This window comes from Nannobrachium achirus (genome assembly GCF_963921795.1).
Source record: "Nannobrachium achirus genome assembly, chromosome: 5".
Classification (NCBI taxonomy): domain Eukaryota; kingdom Metazoa; phylum Chordata; class Actinopteri; order Myctophiformes; family Myctophidae; genus Nannobrachium; species Nannobrachium achirus.
This window is the reverse complement of record NC_137814.1, coordinates 48741074-48767548: the sequence shown is the minus strand read 5'-3', so window position 1 is coordinate 48767548 and position 26475 is coordinate 48741074. Positions and strand designations below refer to the sequence as shown.

General features: G+C 44.3%; 1 protein-coding gene across 1 annotated transcript in view; it reads left to right on the top strand.

Moving 5' to 3' along the window:
• The window catches only part of LOC308285138 (disco-interacting protein 2 homolog C), a gene marked incomplete at both ends in the record, with an annotated part of 370313 nt that overhangs the window by 276969 nt on the left and 66869 nt on the right, over positions 1 to 26475 (top strand). Inside the window, 11 exons of the mRNA XM_080725855.1 lie at positions 1937 to 2039; positions 2346 to 2410; positions 2651 to 2744; positions 3113 to 3232; positions 3337 to 3451; positions 4918 to 5057; positions 9531 to 9667; positions 10883 to 11091; positions 13979 to 14093; positions 15985 to 16186; positions 17764 to 17873. Of these exons, the coding sequence (XP_080581981.1) occupies positions 1937 to 2039; positions 2346 to 2410; positions 2651 to 2744; positions 3113 to 3232; positions 3337 to 3451; positions 4918 to 5057; positions 9531 to 9667; positions 10883 to 11091; positions 13979 to 14093; positions 15985 to 16186; positions 17764 to 17873 (1410 nt within the window). The remainder of the gene's footprint in view (positions 1 to 1936; positions 2040 to 2345; positions 2411 to 2650; positions 2745 to 3112; positions 3233 to 3336; positions 3452 to 4917; positions 5058 to 9530; positions 9668 to 10882; positions 11092 to 13978; positions 14094 to 15984; positions 16187 to 17763; positions 17874 to 26475) is intronic.

Below are 26475 nucleotides of genomic sequence, written 5' to 3'. Positions count from 1 at the left end.
ATGGATGGAGTGGTAATGGAAGAGTGATTGGAAAATGATTGGGGTTTTATTTTTTTGCGTGTCATTTGAGGTCTAGACAGGTCTTTCTTTTTTTTCTGACATTTACAAATTGTACTTAATCTGTTTTCCTTAATTGCCCTCTCTCAGGGCGTGTTACTTCCACGTATTGCTAGTTGAGAATATAGATGCTGCTGCAAGCGATATCGTCCAGTGGTTCTCAAACTTTTCTAATTTCAAGGACCCCCATAACTCTGAGTGTATTCAAATGGAACCAAAATGGACCATTAATTACAGACTTGTGTAATGGTCCATTTGGAACCTCTTCAAGAAACCCTGAGGGTCCCTTAACTCCACTTTGAGAACCAATGAGATAGTGTTCTGCGTAAGACGTATTCTAAATATGTGCATGATGCATATAGTAAAGCAGGGGTCTTCATCGTTTTCAGGCCATGGACCCCTTAGCTGAGAGAGAGATGAATCAGGGAACCTCCACTACATATTGTATAAAATTGTGTTGCAGATTAAAAATGTTCATAGATTTCTTTAACAGCTTATAGACTTGTTTGACAGCACTGTCATCATGTTCAAGGAGTAGGCTAATGTGTATTTTCAGACATTTAACCACTTGAACCGTCAAATACATTAGTCTGCTCTTCTTTTCCCTCTACAAACCTCTTTTCCAAAAATAGCAGATCTACAAGCTTACAACGCCTCGCAGCGCGAGGCGTTGTAAGCTTGTAGATCTGCTATTTTTGGCTAACGTTCCACCCAGAATAGGGATGCTAGGGTTCAAGTGGTTAATGTAAAAAACACGATCCTATCATTTGGCGGCCCCCCTGTAGTAACTCTGAGGACCCCCTAGGGGTCCCGGACCCCCCGTTGAAGACCCCTGCAGTACAGTCTTTCGTACCAGGTTAAGACACACATTTTACTTACTTTCTTGAATGCCCACTTTCAGCGATGTTGGGAGTATTTAAGTATTAAAGTGCATTGTGTAGCCTTCTGCCACTTGTTACCTATAAAAACAACTTGCAAAAAGCTTACAATTGATTCTCCAAAGGGATGGCTGGCTGTGTGTTTCAAAGAGACACCGCTCCCATAACCTGGAGGGACGGCTGTCTGTTGTTTCGAAGCAGAATCGTTCCCATAGCCCGGGGGTAGATGTTAGGACAGGCACATTGTTGTAATTGGCTGTCTGGTTGTTAAACAACTGCTAGGCTGTAAGTAATGATTGAGTAGTATAATCTTAGGATAATGTCAATGCAATTTCAGGGGGGCTGAATCCAGCTCAGTATACATTATACAAACGAATAAACAAAACCATTTTCAGTCATCCAATCAGGATTGTGAACTCGTATGGGATAAAGGATAAACTAAATTTAAGGTGTTGAAACAAAGAAATTTGCATAAATCAGTTCTCTTTTGTAATTGGATGAAGTTGGTAGCCCACCTCAATTTTATTAAAGAGCTGGAGAGATGCAGAGAAGCCTGTTACTGAACAAACACTTTTTTAGTCTATAGCAATTGTTACTACTGAGGGTACAGATAGGACAAAGTTCTTTTCGGAACATTTTGGGGAAATTATTAACAACTAGTAGTTTTATTGATCAGAGATTTGCTTTTCTAAGAATTCAACCACATTTGGATGTGTGAACTGTATCGTTAAACATGGTATCGACTCGGCCCTTCATTTGTAGGCAGCCCGAGTGTCAAGATGGCCCCTTTTCTATGATTTGATGTTCGCCAGCAGACTCAGTGTATCATTTAAATGAGATGAATGAGTGTTAGCACTATCAGTCTGAACGCTGCAGTGGAATGAATGGAGGGAATTAATGTGTGTGGGTTTATTACTTAATCTGCTCCCCCCCTCTGTCTCTCACCCTCTCTCTCTCTCTCTCTTTCTCTCTCTCTCTCTCTCTCTCTCTCTCTCTCTCAGTACAAGACGTGTAAGGATGGCAGTGTTTTAGGTGTTACGGTAATGAGGATAGCAATGCTCACACACTGCCAAGCCCTCACGCAGTCCTGTGGATACACGGAAGGTACTGTGCACACACATGGACGCACGCACGCACACACGCACGTGCACACGTGCGCACACATACACACATGCACACGCACTTTCACATTCTGCAAATGCACAAATACACACTCATTAAAATGCTACAGTGATAGAAATGAGTCTATTTACATTTAGATGCAACACTTACAGGCTAGGCTGTTTACCTGTTAAAGTGCCATATTTACTTAAGTAAATTTGTGGACTGCACAAAATTGCATTTCGCTTCTTGTACTTTGATTTGTAGTGACAAATAAAACCTTCTCCTTCTCTTTTCCCTTCTCTCCAGCTGAGACCATAGTGAATGTTTTAGACTTTAAGAAGGATGTAGGATTGTGGCACGGCATCCTAACGGTAAGCATGACAATCCGAACCAAGTCATCTGCACCACTGATATGTTCAGTATATTTGTATGATCTGTTTATTATTATGTTTTAATCATGGTTAGTCTAGATTTAAAGCAATCCTTCTTTAGGAGTTAGACCAACTTAATCTAACTCTGATCCCATCTCTCTCTCTCTCTCTCTCTCTCTCTCTCTCTCTCTCTCTCTCTCTCTCTCTCTCTCTCTCTCTGTCTCTCTGTCTCTCTCTCAGAGTGTAATGAACATGATGCATGTCATCAGTATTCCCTATGCCTTGATGAAGGTGAATCCTCTGTCCTGGATCCAGAAGGTGTGTCAGTACAAAGGTAGGACAATTCTCTATGTTTTATGGTGACTGGAGTTTGAGTTTGTGGAGGAAGAATTATTTGGACCTTGCCGGAGAGCAAACCCAGCTAATCGTCTCTGTCGGATGGAAACCTACAATGTCCAATTGATCAACAATTTTTGATACTTTTTGTGTGACGCTGTAGTACTTGGTACTTACTGCATATAAGAAAATGATTAATAGATGACTGCATAGGGCAACAGGCAGCTACCTTAACGTTTTTTGTTAAATGCACACAATATGGGCGTGCTTTTTATCTGCTGACCAAGTATGTCTGCTGTCTTGAAACGTAAATGTATTTTACTGTGACATAGTGGCGTTTGTGTGTGTTTGTGTTTCTCTCACCAGCCAAGGTAGCGTGTGTGAAGTCCAGAGACATGCACTGGGCCCTGGTGGCCCACCGGGACCAGAGGGACATCAACCTGGCCTCTCTACGCATGCTGGTGGTGGCCGACGGTTCAAATCCCTGTGAGAACACACAAGTCACTCTGCATGGGGAGATAGCGTTTTTTTTGATTGATTGAATACTTTGTTAGTCAGAACTGACTAACTAACTCCCGCTCTGTCCCCAGGGTCCATCTCGTCCTGTGATGCTTTCCTTAACGTCTTCCAGAGTAAAGGACTGAAACCTGAGGTCATCTGTCCCTGTGCCAGCTCCCCTGAGGCTCTCACAGTGGCTGTCAGGAGGTACACACACACACACACACACACACACACACACACACACACACACACACACTTGATCACACTACAAGTCACACAAAAGCATCCAAAGTAGCAGATTCATACGCTTGAAATGCTGCATGGAGTGACGCGTTTTGAGCTTGTAGATCCTGAAAATAAAGATTTTGGACATGAGGTTTTCTTCTTGAAACCATTTAAAACCACAGAATTTGGTATTTCCAAACTCCTGAGTACAAATCCTTTTTATTGTGTCTTTAATCTGATCCAGATGGTAGTTGTTTGAAAACACATTACGAAGGTGTTGCTCCGCTCTGTGAGTTCTTAAAGAAGCGTCTCTTCTCAGAGGTTAGATGTGGCGCTAAAGTGGAGCGTCGAACTGTCAACCGCTGTAATAGAACCAGCCATGTTTAATGGACTGTAAGCTGTCATTTAGACCCAGCCCGTAATTAAATAATTAACCATAAAAATGCACTTACACACACACGTGCACACACGCACGCGCACACACACACACACACACACACACACATGCGCGCACGCACGCACGCACGTGCACACACACACACACACTCTGCCACAGCAGGCCGAATGCCAGTTGACAGACTTTATATGCAGCCCTCTAAACTCACACACGCTGTGAATGGCTTGCTTGTTAAAAACTAAAGGAAAGGCGCTTGTTGTTCTGCAGAGTTATGGCCACACACATGCTGAGTGCAGGGGCACATCTACAGTATAGACACACACATGCTGAGTGCAGGGGCAAACATCTACAGTATAGACACACACAATTACAATAAAACGTATGCAATACGCTATGTATGATTGAATTTGTTTTACTCAAACTATTACAGGTATAATGAAGGGCAAAATTATTTATATTGTCAAATATATACAGTACTAATTAAAGCTATGGTTCACAAACTTTTTCATGTCAAGGACCCCCACCCACGGACCCCCATTTGAAAAGACATGCCAGGGACCCCTATGAGAGAAGAATTTTACGACTCTAACAGTGATTCTCAAACATTTTAATTTCAGGGACCCCCAGTTTGACATCCATTAGGCTACGGACCCCCATTTAATGGCATTTATATGTCTGGGACCCCATTTTTATATAGTAAAATCAATGTTAATTTAACTCAGAGAGCCTACAAATGGACCCTAATGGGTCCATTTGGTTCCTTTGTACACTCTCTGAGTTACAGACCCATAAGCGTCCATTTAGTTCCTAACTATCATTTAGCTGGGGACCCCCTGGAACTCCCTCAAGGACCCCTGGGGGTCCCCGGACCCCACTTTCTGAGTTAAAGGATCCCAACCCTATGCACACTCACTCACTCACGCACTCCCTCCCTCCCTCCAACTCCTCACACCCTAACCCTGCACCCAACCACACGTTGGCACTCATCTCTACCCTCCTCCTCCTCCTCTGATTGGCTCTCACCACGTCTCTCCGTCTCTCCCGATAGGCCGACGGAGGAGATCATCCCGGTCCCTGGCCGTGGGGTGCTGTCCATGCAGGGTCTGAGTCACGGGGTGATCAGGGTGGACACGGAGGAGAAGCTGTCTGTCCTCACGCTGCAGGACGTGGGCAGCGTCATGCCTGGAGGTGAGACTGGAACTCTTTACCTCCTAATCCCTCTAGACCAGGGGTTTTCAAAGTGGGTGCCGCGACACTTGAAAAAATATTTAGTGTCCTTTTAAACTTGACGTACAAAGTTATTTTCAGTCAGTTCTAACCAAAATGGCTATTATCTCAACGTTTTCCTCACAACATAATCACAAAAATATCGTCCCTGTCGGGCAGAAACCTCGTATCTCCAAGTTTCAAATGTGAACGTCTTTTGGTAAAGCAAAGCCCTGCTTCGTCGTACAAGACTGTCGCACAAAACTAGTGAAAAGTGTGCTTGTAGATCTGCTGTTTTCACTAGTTTAGAACATTTTATAGATGATAAATACAAAACGAACGGTTTTGGACATACAAGGTTTCCACCCGACAACGACGATATGCTATAAATATAAGGTGCTGGGAGTGAAAATTATAATGTAGGGGTGCCTCGGATTAAAAAACATATTTATGGGGTGCCCTGAGACAAAAAAGTTTAGGAACCCCTGCTCTAGACCAGGGTTTCCCAAAGTGGGTGCCGTGATGCCAGTCCAGGGGTGCCTTCACCAAATTAGCAGATCTACAAGCTAAAAAAACGTCACGTTGTGACGTGTGGTGAGCTTGTAGATTGGCTATTTTTGGTGAACCTTCCCCCCAGAATAGGGATGCTGGGGTTCAAGTGGTTAAAACTACAAGTGTAAAGTTATTTTTTCAGTCAGATGGAAACTGACATGACATAAACATGACATAGCCTACCGTATCTCAAATGGAAAGATTTAACTAGCGTAATATGATATAAGATTCTAAAAATGAACAGCGTAATTCAGGGGTGCCATGGATGAAAAGGTTATTTACCGGGGTGCCCAGAGTCAATAAAGTTTGAAAACCCCTGCTCTAAACCAGGGCTCATCGCCATGCTAGCTTGTGGCGGACATTTTTGTCAACATTATATTTTTTGCCACGGACATACAAAATGAGAGGACAATAATATTACCACAAACTCAAATTGAAACAAATGGACCCTACGGCATTCCGAGTCCTTACAAAGAACATTTGAGAACCACTATTACTAGTTGGACTCCTAATATGCCATAGTGTTGTAGTAAATAAGGAGTGTCACACATATTCTGAAGAAAACCTGGAGACTTTACAATCAGTAACTGGGTCTTATGAGCAGAATAAGAACATTATAATGACATACAGTATTGACGTGTTGATGAACCCTGCTATAGACATAAACAGACCTGAGTTGCAACTGTACCTTTTTACGTGTACACCAAATCACCAATCACAAGCTCACAATGCAATGCGGCGTAAATGGTAAATGGTGCATTTATATAGCGCTTTTATACAAGGCGCTTTACATAGATTGTGCATTACATTCACCCATTCACGCACACATTCATACACCAGTGGCGGAGGAATGCAAGGCACCAACCTACTCACCGGGAGCAATTAGGGGTTCAGAGTTAGGGGACTCTTCGACATTAACTCAGGGGGAGCCCAGATTCGAACTGGGAACCCTTCGGGAACCCTTCATGCTCTAATAACGGTTTCTCTACCCCTGAGCTATGCCGCCCCCCAGTGTGACACATTGTGGGCTTTACAGTAGAGTAGTTAAATGAACACTTTGCTAAATCCCATTTATTGTAGATACAGTTTATAATTTCCTCTAATCAACAACAACAACAAAAAAGGCTTTTTAGCCCCATTTATGACCCCATGCGACCCCCAGTCCATGCAAACTAATGCATGGCTATGGAGTATGGATATGAAGTGAGTCCCACTAATGTATAACCGAACCTGGCTTCCTAGAACTCCCTCTCTATTTTAACATGACTTCAACTTGCAAGGGAGGTTCATAAGCCTCGAGCGATAATAATGAAAAAGAATGCTAGCAGTCCCTCTTATCACAAGACTAAACCACAGAATTACATTGGCTCCACTTCTAATAAGAATGAGGAAAATGACTTAAACGTTGCCCCCAGGCCTCTGCATCGCCAAGTATATAAACTTGATTTAGCCCTGACTCTGCAATAAAAGAAAAATGCATTGCATTTTAATATTTTCATACTTTTCATAGTTCACGCATACGCATCGTCTGCATGCGCGCTCGAACACAAGCGCACACACACGCACACACACACACACACACGCGCGTGTGCGCGCACATGCATGCAGAAAGGAGACAATGAATCATTTTCCATGAATACTGTATTTGCATCCATCACACTACTGGCTGAGAACAATACGTTTTAAGTTCTCCTAAACAGTACAAATAAAAACAAATATCTTCCAGAGTGTCACATTTGGCTCCATGAGGCTCTGTGCGCGCGTGCGTGCGTGCGTGCGTGCGTGCGTGCGTGCGTGCGTGCGTGTGTGTGTGTGTGTGTGTGTGTGTGTGTGTGTGTGTGTGTGTGTGTGTGAAACTTATTGGCCATTCATTCACTACCTAGCGTTTATCTCAGCTCAGAGGGCCTCTCCATATGTTTTCCATGAGTGCATTTTATGGGAGTGTGTGATAGTTTATAAAGACGCACACGTGCACACGTGCACGCATGAGCCGCAAAGTCACAAATCTAGAGCCACTCTTAAGTACCTTCCTTACCCTTTGGCCTTAACCTTTACCTGAACCCATTTCTTGAAACATGTACGTGTTCTTAAGTTTGACCCCAAATGTTTGACCCGTCGTTTGAACAATTTCCTGGCTGACGAAAGGGACTTGCACACCAGGAACCAATCAGTTTGGACGTGTTTAGTGTATTCAGGAGGATGCTCAGTTTCACTAGGTCTTCTGTAGTGGGGTCTCTATAGAAGGTTAGGAGGAGAGGAGACTAGAGGAGACTAGTTTGGATACTAGAAGAACATGAACGACAATGAGAGTTACAAGATGATTATCAAACCGCTAGAAGGCTATTACTGTCCATCCAGGTAGGAGTCATTGTGATGTCAAATTCATGGGTTGCATTTGTAGTCCTACAGCGGCCATGTTGAGGACCAACACAGGTGTTATGATTGGCGAAGAACATTAGTTTGTCTGTCTGTCTCCGTGTCCGTAGCCTGCACTCCTGCAGTAACCTTTTCTGATCACACATGTTAAGGGAGGGGCGCTGTTGCACACACACACACACACACACACACACACACACACACACACACACACACACACACACACACACACACACACACACACACACACACACACACACACACACACACACACACACACACACACACCACCGCTCAGTTCACACGAGTGTGATTTTTTATTTTATTATTATTGCTTTAGGTTTATTTTTGCCAGTTTAACCACTTTCGACCCGATGTCCTAATTTTGGGCATGTAATCAATTTTGCGTGCACGTGTGCATGTGTGCGTCTTTATAAACTATCACACGCTCCCATAAAATGCACTCATGGAAAACATATGGAGAGGCCCTCTGAGCTGAGATAAACGCTAGGTAGTGAATGAATGGCCAATAAGTTTCACACACAAACAAACATTGGAACAAAGTTTGGTGGGTAGACTGGGTACCAAACTTTCCCCTCTGGAATGTGCCTCATACTCCCCTGCTGAATATTGCACCCCATGTGCAATAAGTAGGGCAATAATACATAGTTACATGTGGTATATTGTCTGACAAGGGAAGTTGTTTGGATGCAAAACAAATTTCTGCATCAGCAGATAATAAAGACTTTTCATCTAATGAATCTCTCTCTCCACTTTTTGCCTATCCCTGTTCCTGTCTTCTTTTCTCTCCCTTTGCCTTTTTAATCCGTCCATCTTCCTCCTTTCATTTATTTCCATCATTGTTTCTGATGATTTACTAACTGTCCTGTGTCCTTGTCTCTGCCTTTGCCCCTGCATTCTCCCTCCATCTGTTGCTCTTATCTCTCTTTCTCTCCCTCTCTCGTCATCCTCCCTTCTCTCTCCACCCCTTTTGCTATCTCCGTTTATCTCTCGACACCCGCGCCCCTTCGTCTCACACTCCCTCCACCCCCTCTCTACCCCTCCTTCCATCTCTCCCATATTTTTATCTTTTTCCCTTCATCCCCCTCCCTCTTAACACTGTCTCTCCATCCCTCCATCCCTTTCTCTCTTCTCCTGCATCCCCTCTCTCTCTCTGTCATCCTTCTCTATCCCTCTCTCCCTACACTCATTCCTTCTATTTCCATTCCTCTCCTTCCATATATCTATCTCCCTCTCTCTCAATTAAATTAAATTAAATTTCAATTCAATTCAGTTCAATTCAAAGGGCTTTATTGGCATGAAAAAACATAATTATGTTTACATTGCCAAAGCAGAAGTGTACACAATAAACTACAATACAATCAAAACAAAATATGTACAAGTGAAAGGATTAAAACAGTTTTCATGTATCAAGGTTACATCTCTCTCCCTCTCTCCCTCTCTCCCTCTCTCCCTCTCTGTCTCTCTCTCTCCCTCTCTCTGTCTCTCTGTCTCTCTCCCCTGCAGGTATGATGTGCGTGGTGAGGCCAGATGGACTTCCTGTGCTTTGTAAGACAGATGAGATCGGAGAGCTGTGCGTGTGCTCGGTCGCCACGGGAACCTCCTACTACGGCCTGTCGGGCATGACCAAGAATACCTTCGAGGTAAATGTCCGTCCGTTGCCTGGCGGTGACATGTTCGCCTCTTAAAACCCTTTCTATAGTGTTGGTGAAAGGGACCTGACTTTGAACTGGGGAGGGCGAATGACGCTGCAAACATCCTGGCCCTCTGTCATTGATCTGTGCGTGTCTGTTGTACACAGGGGCGTCACACCAAATTCTGGGCCCTGGGTACAAGGATTCACTGTGGGCCCCCCATGAATGTTAACTATTGAAAAATAGCAGATATACAAGCTCACAGCGCGGCACTCTGCAAGCTTGTAGATCTGCCATTTTTGAAAAAAATGTGAAAATGTGTGCAAGAAACCTACGTTTCCATGTCAGTGGTGCTCAAACCTTTTCATGTGAAGGACCCCCAAGATGATATGTATTTGGTCACGGACCCCCATCTCAAAATATTTAGTTCCAGGGACACATTTTCACGACTTTTCAAAAATAGCAGATCTACAAGCTCGCTGTGAGCTTGTAGATCTGCTATTTTTCAATAGCTAAAGTTACTAGGGCCCCTCCACCTTGGGCCCAGGTAACTCAGTCCCACTTTACCCCCCCTTGTGACGCCCCTGGTTGTACAGTATACTGTATCTACACTCAGCCTTGAAGGATTTATCTATTATCTGGAGAGATTATGGTACCTTGTTTACCTCCCTTTTATCAGTTTTTGTTTGACAGAGATTAGTTTGCTGAGGCATTTGCTACTGTAAGTGTTCCCGTGTCCTCTTTCTGTCTGAACACAGTAAAACCCCACAGATACGCGCACCATTTGACGTCTATAAAGATCTGTGTGAGATCCATTATGACTAGATGCAGTGGTTCCTAAACCTTTTAACTCGAGACCCAAAAGAGAGTTTGCCCGGGACACAAACTAGTGAAAATAGCAGGTTCTACAAGCTCACAACACGCCGCTTCGCATGCTGCGTTGCGAGCTTGTAGATCGGCCATTTTCACTACCTCTAATTAATTATACGTGTTTTTAATTCATGGAATTTCTTAGATGTGTTTGTTTGTTTGTTCTAAAATGCATAATAATGGATCTGCTACTTTTGATACGCTTGTGTGACACTGTAGTATGATCAAGTAGGGCATTCGTTTATGAAAAAACACAAAAAGGTAGGTTTCTGCCTGACAGCGATATTCTGTACATTGTACATTTTAAACGTAATTCCCTCTCTCTCTCTGTGTGTCTCTATGTCTCTCTCCCAGGTGTTCCCCATGTCGGGCAGCGGTGCTCCCATCAGTGAGTTCCCGTTCACCAGGACGGGCCTGCTGGGCTTCATCGGCCCGGGAGGTCTGATCTTCGTAGCGGGGAAGATGGACGGCCTGATGGTGGTGGGCGGACGCAGGCACAACGCAGACGACATCGTAGCCACGGCCCTGGCTGTGGAGCCCATGAAGTTTGTCTACAGGGGGAGGTGGGTGGGATGTCAGAGCGTGAGAGTACGTGCTTACGCGGTATAGCTGTATGTCAGCAGTATGAAAGAACAGAATACATACTCATGTTCATTTAAAGGACAACTTTGTTTTTTTTACAACAGGGGTTCATATTTTAGATTGTAATTAGAGAAAAGAAAGAGCGAGTGTTAAAATGTTTTCATTTACTTCATTCTATCGTTTTAGCACGTTTAGCATTCTAAAACGTGGGGCATGCGTACGCATGGGGGCATGTGTACCAGTGGCTAAATATGTATTTTTAGATAGCCACGTCCCTGGCTGAGGAGCCCATGAAGTTTGTCTACAGGGGGAGGTGGGTGAAATCTAAATCAGGTGGGTGAAATCTAAATCAGGTGGGTGAAATCTAAATCAGAAATCTAAATCATTAAAATCTCTAAAGCGATCTTTCATATTCTTTAATTACAATCTAAAATATGAACCCCTTGTTGTAAAAAAACTAAGTTGTCCTTTAATCTGAGAGTGTCAAAACACCATTATAGCACTGGTTCCCAAACGGTATACGTTAACACTCAGGACGCCACCATTCACTTGCGCTTTATTTTGAAGAGCCCCGGAAGCTCCGTGCGTGTGCACGTGGGTGTACACTGACGATCCAGGAAGGAGATCTGTTTGTTTACAAACGGTCGCGAAAACTAAAATCCTAACCGGGGCCGACCATCACGGCATAGTGTCGCCGTGAAGACAAGCTGATCTCGGCCTCCTCGGCGTTATTTGCACCTTATTTCGAGATAAAGCCGTTTTTATGTTTCAGTATAGAATAGGAGTCAATGGATAATGGCCGCTCTCGGTTGCTTCTGGCTGCGTTGCGTCATGACGTATGCAGTTTTTGGAGCTGTGTGGAGCTCCCTATACGTGGCCGTGTGTGTGGGTCTGTCTGTCTCCGTGTCTCCGTGTCTGTCTGTAGCCTGCAGTAACCTTTTCTGACCACACATGTTAAGGGAGGGGCGCTGTTACACACACACACACACACACACACACACACACACACACACACACACACACACACACACACAGCTCCACTTCGAACAGAGGTTCGATTTTTCTTTCACCAGCACCCGTAGCAAGCGTCTGAGATGCGGGTTACCATGGAAACCTTATCTCGTCTGTGAACGTGTTTGGCTACCAAGAGCAGCCAAACTGTTAATAATAATTAAGAAGTAGTGATAATAGCCGATCTACAAGCTCGCAACGCTGCGCGAAGCGACACGTTGTGCTGGTAGATCTGCAATTTTCTCTAGTTTGGGCCTTAATCTCTCTTTTGGGTCTCGACCTAAACCTTGCATTATAGAACTTCAGACATAATGTAAACTAGACCAAAGGGTGCCGGAGTTCTTGGGGGCCATGCATGTCAGGAATGATGCAAGGCCTTTGCCACGTTTATTGTCCATTTATATTGTTTCATTTATATTGGCTACAACAGTTAAGCCGACGGATCGGGTTGGTAATCAAGGATTTATACTGGCTACGTAAGCGGCACAAACATAACGTGGCGTGACGCTCCAGCAATCCGTGAAGCCGACTGTTATTCTGTAGGTTATGGGAATTATCTTCAAGCTCAAAACGCGTCGCTTCATGCCGTGTTTGGAGCTTGCGGATATGCTACTTTCGATGCTTTTGTGTGATGGTGTGGTACGATCAGGTAGTGTGTTAATTATAAAAACACAAAAAGTTCTGCCCAACGATATACGGTATATACTGTATATTGCTTCGTCCCTTTTGCACTGAAGTGAAGTGAAATAGGCTGGGTTGAGGTGAGCCTCTATGGGGAACATGGGGAGCATAATAAGAATGATTATATCAGGCGAGATAGTTTTCTAGAGCAGACTGAACTGAACTGAAATGAACCGACCTCAACTGAAATTACACAGACACAGTTAAACTCAAGTCAACTCTTACTATAAAAATCACACTTGTGTGAACTGAGCGGTGGTGTGTGTGTGTGTGTGTGTGTGTGTGTGTGTGTGTGTGTGTGTGTGTGTGTGTGTGTGTGTGTGTGTGTGTGTGTGTGTGTGTGTGTGTGTGTGTGTGTGTGTGTGTGTGTGCAACAGCGCCCCTCCCTTAACATGTGTGGTCAGAAAAGGTTACTGCAGGCTACAGACAGACACGGAGACAGACAGACAGACCCACACACACGGCCACGTATAGGAGCGTTGTGACCACCGCTCAAAAAGTGTACAGTGCTGTTACTGGTCAACTCAAGCCTCAAGCTGTGTTCCCACCAAAAGAGAGATCTCACCTCAGGCCTCTGGAGTAATTAGAACACAGTTTGTTGACTGAAATATCAATTCAGGGCTTGTTTTGTTTGCAGGCACATACTGTACAGCAGATATAAAACGTACACAGGGACCCCTCAGCATTAACCAAAGACGCATGGCACTCTTTACTAACCTATGGGTCAGCATTTGTTTCCGAAACTCTCTCCCATGCAGGGGATCACATGATCGCAAAACAATCACGTGATTCACTCCACTCCCCAATTTGTTAATATACATTCATAAACGGTAACATACTGTAATGAAAATCATTTTAATAACGTCAACTCAGATTGTCTTATTTTCAAAGAAATCTTGAAACGCTTTTAAAATGTAGAATCGTTTTTGAAACATTAGTAGGGGGGGTCCATGGCACAAAATCGTTTCTGTTGGCGGTCTTTAAGCCGAATACATATTTGGGGGACCTTGACATGAAAACGTCACACTAAGGTTGTGTGTAACAACAGTGTGTGTGTGTGTGTGTGTGTGTGTGTGTGTGTGTGTGTGTGTGTGTGTGTGTGTGTGTGTGTGTGTGTGTGTGTGTGTGTGTGTGTGTGTGTGTGTGTGTGTGTGTGTGTGTGTGTGTGTGTTGCAGGATAGCAGTGTTCTCCATCACAGTGCTTCATGATGAGAGGATAGTGGTGGTGGCAGAACAGAGACCAGACTCCACTGAGGAGGACAGCTTCCAGTGGATGAGCAGAGTATTACAGGTAGGCACGCACGCACGCACACACACACACACACACACACACACACACACACACACACACACACACACACACACACACACACACACACACACACAAACACACACGCACGCACGTACGCACGCGCGCACGCATTGGATGTTTGAGCGAGACATCTGTATTTAAATGCTCATGACTAAACAACCGGTGGTCTAAATCACTTTTTTCCCCGACCAGTATGATCGATCGGGGGATCGATCATACTGGTCGATCATACTGGAGATAAATATTCTGTAACTATATTCTGTGACTACATGGCAGATTGGGCTTTTAAAATGTAATTTCACTGGCCGTAGATGAGTTAAAGTGCAAAAGTATTGGCGTCAATATGTACTTAACAGAAGCAAAGTAAATCAATCGTTTACAAATGTGTCAAACATTTTCAAAAATAGCTGGAATATAAAATAGCGAGTATGTTATGTATCAACAGCCTAAATCTGCAATGTAACTTGTTAACTAAAGCTGTTTTATTGGCATAAAGTAATCAAAACTGTACTCATGTACAGCAGTGTACTGTACTTACAGTAGTTACTTTCTACCACTGCTCATGTTCAGTAGTGCCCTGGTCTGCTGTATATGTGCTGTAACATAGTCCCTGTTCCCTGTAAGCCAGCATGGAGACTGTGGTAAAAACATATAAAAGCTGTCTGCGCTTTTACAGCCATCATAAAAAAAAAAAATCTCTGCATTGGATTTAAACTTCACAGATACTGTACTGCCATGCTCCTTTTTCCATTTAGCTTGTCTAGTCACAATACGGTAACCAAGAGTCCATGTGGTGTGTTTGTGCGTGTGCGAGTGCGTGTGTGTTTGTGCGCGTCGAGATGATAACACATGCTGAAAGTGGAGACATTACAACTTTTGTTTTATCCTCTTGAGCTCCCATTATGAGTTGACTCTTGATCAACGTAAAATTGCTACATTGTTATTATATTTTTGGCTGGACCACAACCGCCAGACCAGCCCTGTAAGAACCAATGTCTCGGACTGACTGAGTCACTGACAGACTGATGAAGTTATACTCGCCAGTTGGCCTGGCAACTAACTGGCCAATCACAGAACAGTCGTCCCTCCTGGCTATGGGGTGTCATCCCTTCAAAGCCCTGCACCCACTCATAATTCTAGGTTTTGACCTAGACTAGTTCATTCTTTTTTACATTTATTTTTTTTGCCGAAAAAATACGACCGTGATGAAGCTTCAGCGTTAGTTTATGCAGGACAAAAGAGTCTTTCCCCGTCAGCTGCTCTTTTCCCATTCCACATTCTAATATCAGCTGGTCATTACGTCATACTGTCATACTCCAATCAAAACTCTCATTCAGTAGGGAAGGCTCCTTTAAATACGGCTTGCTTTCTCTACCTATGCTTGGTTTCCGAAGCTTCAGAACATTCGCTGCTAGCTGCCTCCTCCTCCCCAGCCTCAACCTTTGCACGATCAGTCTGGCTAAGCTCAAATACTTGTGATTGTCTGACTAAATTACATGTCAATGTATTGCTAAGCTCAAATAACTGTGATTTGACTAAGTTACATGGCAATGTATTGCTAATGTTCTGCTATTGTATCCCTATGTGGGGTTCTTGCTTAGCGTTCCCTGATTTTTTTTTAGCATACTCAAAAAGCATGCACAAAATTCAGAGAACATCTCCAAACGCAGAGCCATTCAATTGCCAAAAAAATAAATGGTTAAACTACTTTGACGGAGTGTTCCTGACTAAAAGAAAGAAAACGGACCGTTTTGACCAAACAGGCGATATCAGAAAAGAAGGCGAGATATATCCATGTTTCTGCAGCCAGTATGGAAACAATCCATAGGAATCATGGGAAACTGAGTTTTTTACCCTCTCCTCTAAACAGGCCATAGATGGAATCCATCAGGTGGGCGTGTACTGCCTGGCTCTGGTCCCCTCCAACACGCTCCCCAAGACCCCCCTGGGTGGTATCCACCTGTCAGAGACCAAGCAGCTGTTCCTGGAGGGCTCGCTGCACCCCTGCAACGTGCTCATGTGCCCCCACACCTGCGTCACCAACCTGCCCAAACCCCGGCAGAAACAGCCAGGTGAGAGACGGTGCACAAGGTCCTCACTGCATACTAGGGCTGTCACGATTGTGACATTTTACATGACGATTAATTGTCACTCAAATAATTGCGATTAACGATTTAATTGTGTTTTTGTCGTTGACAATTACATTTCTGTTTGGCTTGTAGGCTTTGAAGTTGCACATGGTAGATATGACACATAACCTAAATATACAAAGACATTACTGACATATTTGACAACTTTATACTTGAAAAAGAACCTTGATAGTGTAAATAGCCGATCGCGATGCGTTGTGAGCTTGTAGATCAGCTATTTCCACAACTTTTTGACTTTTTTTTTTAAATATATGAACATTTTTCAACATGGAAACGATTATGACGATTATGAAAAATAATCACGATTATTTCAAATAATTGCGATTAGACGATTATGTAATAATTGTGACAGCCCTACTGCATACGCACAGTGGCATCATGGCGTGACACGCGTGATATGGGCAGCTTGCCCCAGAATATGTGCCTAGCTGAGTAGCCACTAACTGTACAATCAGACGCGCACGCACGCATGCACGCATGCACGCACGCACGCACGCACGCACGCACGCACGCACGCACACACACACACACACACACACACACACACACACACACACACACACACACACACACACACACACACACAGGCGACCTGTGAGGCTCAATTCAAACTGGGTTAGATAATTCTTTTGTATATCCAGTAAAAAAGAGGTTGCCCAGTCACTATACTGAGATGTTCCTTTTTACTGAGGCCAAGTTTAAAATAAGAATTGAACACATTATTAGATAATCGACACAAGGCGACTGAAAAACTTGTTTCTTCAATAGTAGTGGATGGAGAGAGAGGACTTTTTTCCCAACCAAGCAACAGCAACCTAGTTGGGCGTGAAGAGGGGTGGGCGGGACTTGACAAAGGTTCAATCAATTGTTACCCTTTTCTCACCTACTGTATATTAGCACTCAGGATTGTGTGAAGTGCACTTTGACGTGAGCCTCTCAGGATTGCGTGCGCTGTACCTGTGTTTTGATGTGTCTAGTGTGCAGAGGATTTGGTGTGTGTGTGTGTGTGTGTGTGTGTGTGTGTGTGTGTGTGTGTGTGTGTGTGTGTGTGTGTGTGTGTGTGTGTGTGTGTGTGTGTGTGTGTGTGTGTGTGTGTGTGTGTGTGTGTGTGTGTGTGTGTGTGGGGGTGTGTGTGGGTGTGTGTGTGTGTGTGTGTTCATTAATAAGGTGCACTGAACCTGCATACCGTTGCTGTCAGGCAGAAACCTCTCCATGTTTCAAATTTTGATGCTTTTCTTCGTCAATTAATTCCCTGCTTAATCATACTGTGTTGTATGACAAGTAGTGAAAATAGCATATCTACAAGCCCACCACGCATCGCATGGTGGGCTTTTAGATTGGCGTTATTATTATTATTTTTTTTCAATAATAATACAAAAATAAAAAAGGATCAGTTTTGGACATACGTTTCCACTCACCACGAAACATGATGATACAGTACCTTCTGTCAGTTTACTGTATGCCTTCATCCATACCTTCCTCTTCTCTCTTCCTCTCAGAGATCGGTCCGGCCTCGGTGATGGTGGGTAACCTGGTGTCAGGGAAGAGGATAGCCCAGGCCAGCGGCAGGGACCTGGGCCAGATCGAAGACAATGATCAGGCAAGGAAGGTGTGTGTGGTGGAGAGAGGGGCTGGGCCCCCGGGGGGATGTCTGGTTTTCAACATCACCGCTGACACACATCTCACAACAAACAACGCCTCGCAAATCATCCTCCAGAACACATCCTTCATACATCATACATGTTTTATATTCATTGCTCACGTTGTTGTCATTACATACTGTACATCATCAGGTATGGGGTAGCGGTGGGGATTTTTAACCTTGCTTCGTGTTTCGTTTAAGCTCACAACGCCTTGCGCTGCGAGGCGTTGTGAGCTTGTAGATCGTCTATTTTCAGCAAAGAGCTTTGGTATAGAGGGAAATGGAGCAGACTAAGTACAGAGTGAAAGGTCAAGTTTATTAAGTATTGTCGGTGGTTAAATATCTGAAAACACAAATTGACATGAATCCAAATTACACTGATGATTGTGTTGTCAAGCAATAAAACTATATGGAATCTATGTACAGATGCCCTGCTTCATCTCTCTCTCGACTAAGGGGTCCTTGGCCTGAAAACGTTGAAGACCCCTGTTTTAAAGTGTTATTCGTAGCCATTAATGAGTTCGCTTTTTAAGCTTGTGTTTCTCTTTGTGAAGTTCATTTACGTTTTTGGTGGGTTGACCTGAAAGCAACGTGAGTAGCTCTGTTGATGTAGAACTCAATCTCCCAGAATCTCTGTTGCATTGACACTTGGGCGTCAGATTTCCTGTCTGGAGGACTTCCTCTGTGTTTCCACAGAGCTTTTGAAGGATCCCTCCGTCAACATTGTCTTTAGATTAGGGGGGATGTGGGGCAATGGAAGTCAAACACAGCTGAAGATGTGGATAGTGTTTCTCTTAGCCTTGAGGTAATAACGTGGCCTAGCTTCTACAAGGCAGTGCTGTAATAAAAGGCCAATAGAGAGGCTTTTCTCAAAGCCTTAATTACTCGTTTTGTTGTGTTTCGTGACAATATTATATTACTCTTTGATCTCTGTAACGGACCATGAACTCGTGTGGGATGAAGGATAAAGAGACTGTCTCTGACTCTCTAGGCGTGATAGTTTGACACGTGGACACTTCACATGCGGACACCAAAAGCGTCCATTTGCATGTGTTATCGGCTCAATGTGGAAACCGATAATGGCATATGGCGTTGGCATATGGATGCTTAAGTTACCTCCCCAAGCGTCGCAAAATATAATGTGTAGAAATGAACACATTGCTATTAAGTTACAGGTTTGATCCCCAGAACAGCCATTTAGACATGAGAACTAAACGTATAAGACTGTTTGGATGGCATATGCCTGTCCATCTGACTCAGTCTGTCAGCATTTGTACCACAGAGTCCTGACTTCTGCAGGAAGTCTCATAGGCTCAGAATTCATCTGAAGACCTGTATCACATATCAAGCTCTTTCCGTGTGCTCTCCAATAAAGCAGGAATGTCTTGTAATAATCTTCTATCCTTAGAGGCGGAACGGGGGTCTAACAGATCCCGGAGCCTCTTTCCAACGCAATATATGATATCGTCTCTGTCGGGTGGAAACCCTTACTTTTCAGGATTCAAATTCAGAAGTAGCAGATCTACAAGCTCAAACCGCACCGCTTCGCACCACGTTTCAAGCTTGCAGATCTGCTACTTTTGATACTTTTGTGTGTCGCTGTAGTACGATCAAGTAGGGAATTAATTCATGAAAAAAAAAAAGAAAAAAAAAAAAGAATATGGAGATATTCATGTTTCCGGGTGGCACAGGGGAGACTTGGATTCAGTTTCTCTATGGTGAACCCACCAGCTTGGCTGGGTGCTACACAGAACACAATTGGTCGCTGTATAAGCGACACGTACAAGTTGGTCAGGTGCCTGTTCTGTATAGAGCGTTTTCCTGTGCACTCCCCTGTAGAGGGCGCCGTCAGCCATGGCTGCGGTGCAACTCTAGTCTGTTGATACGCTGGACGAGGAGTTACTAAGATGTTCACCAGAAGTGGGTACAACATATCAACCTAAAGGACTTTATCGTGGGGGCCTCAAAAGATGCCCACCGTTGTGCTGTCCTTGGAAAGTAATCCCTGTCCCCTTGCATTGATCCACTCCAAAGATCTGCGTCCACACTTGGTGATGATGTTTTGTCATCAGAATATCGGACTGATCAAAGCTCTTATGTGTCAGACTGTTTTCAACAGAAAACAGTGTCTCCACTGTGGACAGGCTGGTGCCTCTTCAGACAACTCAACGTAATGAAAGCCTTGTCGCACTGTTTACACACGTAGGGTTTTTCTCCACTGTGGATACGCTGGTGTCTCTTCAGAGCCCCTAACTCACTGAAATCCTTGTCGCACTGTTTACACACAAAAGGTTTTTCTCCACTGTGGATACGCTGGTGATTCTTCAGAGAATGAGACATAGTGAAACCCTTGTTGCACTCTTTACAGATGAAGGGTTTTTCTCCACTGTGGACACGCTGGTGACTCTTCAGGTGACTTAACACACTGAAACCCTTGTCACACTGTTTACACACAAAGGGTTTTTCTCCAGTGTGGACACGCTGGTGATACTTCAGAGAACCTGACATCCTGAAACCCTTGTGACACTGTTTACACACAAAGGGTTTTTCTCTAGTGTGGATACGTTGATGATTCTTTAGAGTCCCTAACTCACTGAACCCCTTGTCACACTGTTTACACACAAAGGGTTTTTCTCCACTGTGGATACGCTGGTGTATGATCAGGCTACCTTGCTGATTGAAACCCTTGTCACACTGTTCACACACATAGGGTTTTTCCCCACTGTGGATGCGCTGGTGTGTCCTCAGAGCCGCTAACACACTGAAATCCTTGTAACACTGTTTACACACGTAGGGTTTTTCTCCACTGTGGATACGCTGGTGTCTCTTCAGAGCCCCTAACTCACTGAAACCCTTGTCACACTGTTTACACACAAAGGGTTTTTCTCCACTGTGGGCACGCTGGTGATTCTTCAGAGAATGTGACATAGTGAAACCCTTTTTGCACTCTTTACAGATGAAGGGTTTTTCTCCACTGTGGACACGCTTGTGACTCTTCAGGTTACCTAACACACTGAAACCCTTGTCACACTGTTTACACACAAAGGGTTTTTCTCCACTGTGGATACGCTGGTGTGTGATCAGGCTACCTTGCTGATTGAAACCCTTGTCACACTGTTTACACACAAAGGGTTTTTCTCCTGTGTGGATACGTCTTCAGGAGACTTAACCTACTGAAACTCTTATCACACTCGTTACACTGGAAGGATTTTTCTTTGGTGTGGACATGCTGGTGTTTATACCTCAAGAAACTCTTATCACGTATGAGGTTTTCCTTCCTGTGTAAGTCATCAAATGTGTATTTACTTCTCCCGGCTGAGTTGAAGTCCTTGCAAGATCTTGGTTGGTCTGTGTCTCCTTGTTTCTGGCTGGTTACGCAGCTGGAGATTGTCCGACAGGCAGATGAGGGCAGCTGTCCATCTGTCATCATTTTACAGTAGAGGTCGTTGTGGCTCCTCTTCATGTCTTCATGGAGGAGGACCTGAGATGTGAAGGCGTATGGAACTCAGAACATGAGACCTGCGTCTTGGAAGATTGGCTCATGGTCACCCCTGCTGCTAATTGGACTGAATAAGAATGAGTTCTTTGTCTCTTGCGGGTTGGAAAGATTTGGTTTAATATATTTCCTGGTCGTACTCAGACTTAAGGTGGTTGCACACTGCTGCGTTTTTCGTTGCGAAATGCGTTTTTCAGGGCAAGGAGAGAGAGAGAGATAGAGAGAGCAAGGGACCGAATGGTGCGCGAAACGGGCGGCAGTGTGCAAACGTGATTGACATAACGTGAGGTTGATTTTTTATTTGCGGGCTCCGAAATTCACTCCGATATTCGGCCCGAAAAACGCAGCAGTGTGCAACCAGCTTAATTGTCTTATCTAAAAACTGCTTCACATCTTATTCAGGCTGACCAGAGCTCTGGTCTGATGTCACACAAAACACAAAACCGGTGACATCATTCCTAACAACACCGACTTGCAAAGACACAGTTGCGATTCAGTGAATTTGGCATTGTATGGTATTTTTTTCAGCAGCGTAGCACGCAAGTACTGCGTTCGGTTTTGAACAAACTTGTGTTTACATCAGCCAATGGGAAAACCCTTGAAAAAACACAGGTCAAGACCAACATTCTTGGTGACATCACCATCATCAAGTGGTGATTTCAACTTGAGGTCATGATCAGGGATTCCAGAGCGTGTCAGTGAATTGAGGAATTCCACAGGCACGTAATCCTTCTGAATTGAGTCGGCTGAAAAGTAGACTCTCTCTTCTGTAAGGAAGTCAGACAAGCAAATGTTGTTGATTTCTCAGATGTCATTGTTCAGAGGAGTGTATATAGTGCCTTTGAGAAGGCTGTCTTTGTCGATGCAGTACATCCATTTTGCAGGTCAGGAAAGGTGTATGAAATCAGAGTATTCAGATCCTTAACCAAGTCTTGTGGAATTTGGACCTGAACTTCTGTGTCCTCTTTTTTGGAAGTCCTTTTCAGCTGTGTCTGTCCTCATGTTGATGTTTAGCTTGTGGTGCTTCACGAGAAGATGCGATGACATCTGAATGCATGCTGTAAATATCTGGGCTCTGCTTGCTCTTTTGATAACAGGGAGTGTTTGCCTAGGGTCCCCACCCAGAAGGACAGTTTTGCCACCCCAAGGTTGCTGTGAGTGCACAGGGTGCCTCAGTGTACTTTCCACGCACTCGACATTAAATCGGTCTTCAAAAATGGGGATTGGGATCTTAAATCTTTAATGAGCTGTCCTACCGCCCTCCAGGTTCTGCGTCAATTAGTTGACGGGGATGTCAAATTGCCCATATATCGAGATCCCTGAAGTCATCACTATATGCCCAATGAACTTGTGTGGGATGAAGACTAAGATTTGGTCTGACTCTCTAGGCGTGATAGTTTGACACGTGGACACTTCACATGTGGACACCAAAAGCGTCCATTTGCATTATTGGCTAAATGTGGAAACCGATAATGGCATATGGCGTTGGCTTATGGATGCGTAAGGTACCTCCCCTAGCGTCGCAAAAAATAATGTGTAGAGATGAACACATTGCTATTAAGTTACAGCTTTGATCCCCAGAACAGCCATTTAGACATGAGAGCTAAACGTATAAGACTGTTTGGATGGCATATGCCTGTCCATCTGACTCAGTCTGTCAGCATTTGTACCACAGAGTCCTGACTTCTGCAGGAAGTCTCATAGGCTCAGAATTCATCTGAAGACCTGTATCACATATCAAGCTCTTTCCGTGTGCTCTCCAATAAAGCAGGAATGTCTTGTAATAATCTTCTATCCTTAGAGGCAGAACGGGGGTCTAACAGATCCCGGAGCCTCTTTCCAACGCAATATATGATATCGTCTCTGTCGGGTGGAAACCGTTACTTTTCAGGATTCAAATTCAGAAGTAGCAGATCTACAAGTTCAAACCGCACCGCGTTTCAAGCTTTCAGATCTGCTACTTTTGATACTTTTGGGTGTCGCTGTAGTACGATCAAGTAGGGAATTAATTCATGAAAAAAAATGAAAAAAATAATATGGAGATATTCATGTTTCCGGGCGGCACAAGGGAAACTTGGGTTCAGTTCCTCTATGGTGAACCCACCAGCTTGTCTCTCGCAGGCAAATGTTGGACTGAACCTACAGCCCATGGGAAGGGATTGTGTAGGCGGAGACTGTGTCTTAGCAACACTGTGTTAATAAGCCAATCAGCTGCTTACAAACAGCGCAGCGCCTCTCACAGCAATGGGATGCAGCACTTGTCGTCTCAGAGGAGAGCAGAGTGGAAGTGGAAGCGGAAGCGGAAGCGCACTGACAGGCAGAATCGCTGTCATTTCTCAATTAAATCATCCCGTCATTCATATTTATCCCCCAACCTTAAAATACGGGACAAAGAGCGTCCCGTATCAGTTCAATACGGGACACGTCTTTTAGTTTCCAAAAAAGGGACAATCCCGTATTTTACGGGATGGTTAGTAACCCTATCCAGTGTGGATACGCTGGTGTCTCTTCAGATTCCCTAACTCACTGAAAGCCTTGTCGCACTGTTTACACACAAAAGGTTTTTCTCCACTGTGGGCACGCTGGTGATTCTTCAGGTGACTTAACACACTGAAACCCTTATCACACTGTTTACACACAAAGGGTTTTTCTCCAGTGTGGACACGCTGATGATTCTTCAGAGTCCCTAACTCACTGAACCCCTTGTCACACTGTTTACACACAAAGGGTTTTTCTCCACTGTGGATACGCTGGTGATTCTTCAGAGAATGTGACATAGTGAAACCCTTTTTGCACTCTTTACAGATGAAGGGTTTTTCTCCAGTGTGGACACGCTTGTGACTCTTCAGGTTACCTAACACACTGAAACCCTTGTCACACTGTTTACACACAAAGGGTTTTTCTCCACTGTGGATACGCTGGTGTATGATCAGGCTACCTTGCTGATTGAAACCCTTGTCACACTGTTCACACACATAGGGTTTTTCCCCACTGTGGATGCGCTGGTGTGTCCTCAGAGCCGCTAACTCACTGAAATCCTTGTCACACTGTTTACACACAAAGGGTTTTTCTCCACTGCGGATACGCTGGTGTCTCTTCAGAGCCCCTAACTCACTGAAACCCTTGTCACACTGTTTACACACAAAAGGTTTTTCTCCACTGTGGATACGCTGGTGAATCTTCAGAGAATGTGACATGGCGAAACCCTTGTTGCACTCTTTACAGATGAAGGGTTTTTCTCCACTGTGGACATGCTGGTGACTCCTCAGGTCACTTAACACACTGAAATCCTTGTCACACTGTTTGCACACAAAGGGTTTTTCTCCACTGTGAATGCGCTGGTGTTTCGTCAGGTTACCTCGCTGACTGAAACCCTTGTTACATTGTTCACAGTGAAAGGGCTTTTCTCCTGTGTGGATACGCTGGTGTGTCTTCAGGAGACTTAACCTACTGAAACTCTTATCACAGTGGTTACACTGGAAAGATTTTTCTTTGGTGTGGACATGCTGGTGTTTATACATCAAGAAACTCTTATCACATATGAGGTTTTCCTTCCTGTGTAAGTCATCAAATGTGTCTTTACTTCTCCCGGCTGAGTTGAAGTCCTCGTAAGATCTCGGTTGGTCTGTGTCTCCTTGTTTTTGGCTGGTTACGCAGCTGGAGATTGTCCGACAGGCAGATGAGGGCAGCTGTCCATCTGTCATCATTTTACAGTAGAGGTCATTGTGGCTCCTCTTCATATCTTCATGGAGGAGGACCTGAGATGTGAAGGCGTATGGATACTCAGAACATGAGACCTGCTTCTTGGAAGATTGGCTCATGGTCACCCCTGCTGCTAATTGGACTGTGAATAAGAATGCGTTCCTTGTCTCTTGCGGGCTGGAAAAATGTGGTTTAATATATTTTCTGGTCGTACTCAGACTAATTGTCTTATTTAAAAACTGCTTCACATCTTATTCAGGCTGACCAGAGCTCTGGCCTGATGTCACACAAAACACAAAACCATTGACATCATTCCTAACAACACCGATTTGCATAGACACAGTTGCGATTCAGTGAATTTGGTGTATGGTATTTTTTGCAGCAGCAGCGTAGCACGCAAGTACTGCGTTCGGTTTTGAACAAACTTGTGTTTACATCAGCCAATGGGAAAACCCTTGAAAAAACACAGGTTAAGACCAACATTCTTGGCGACATCACCATCAATAAGTGGTTATTTCAATTTGAGGTCTTGATCAGGGATTCCAGAGCGTGTCAGTGAATTGAGGAATTCCACAGGCACGTAATCCTTCTGAATTGAGTCGGCTGAAAAGTAGACTCTCTCTTCTGTAAGGAAGTCAGACAAGCAAATGTTGTTGATTTCTCAGATGTCATTGTTCAGAGGAGTGTATATAGTGCCTTTGAGAGGGCTGTCTTTGCCGATACATCCATTTTGCAGGTCAAAAAAGGTGTATGGAATCAGAGTATTCAGATCCTTATCCTTAACCAAGTCTTGGTGGAATTTAGACCTGAGCTTCTGTGTCCTCTTTTTTGGAAGTCCTTTTCAGCTGTGTCTGTCCTCATGTTGATGTTTAGCTTGTGGTGCTTCACGAGAAGATGCGATGACATCTGAATGCATGCTGTAAATATCTGGGCTCTGCTTTCTCTTTTGATAACAGGGAGTGTTTGCCTAGGGTCCCCACCCAGAAGGACAGTTTTGCCACCCCAAGGTTGCTGTGAGTGCACGGGGTGCCTCAGTGTACTTTCCACGCACTCGACATTAAAGCGGTCTTCAAAAATGGGGATTGGGATCTTAAATCTTTAATGAGCTGTCCTACCGCTCTCCAGGCTCTGCGTCAATTAGTTGACGGGGATGTCAAATTGCCCATATATGGAGATCCCTGAAGTCATCAGTATATGCCCAATGAACTCGTGTGGGATGAAGACTAAGAGACGGTCTGACTCTCTAGGCGTGATAGTTTGACACGTGGACACTTCACATGTGGACACCAAAAGCGTCCATTTGCATTATCGGCTCAATGTGGAAACCGATAATGGCATATGGCGTTGGCTTATGGATGCTTAAGGTACCTC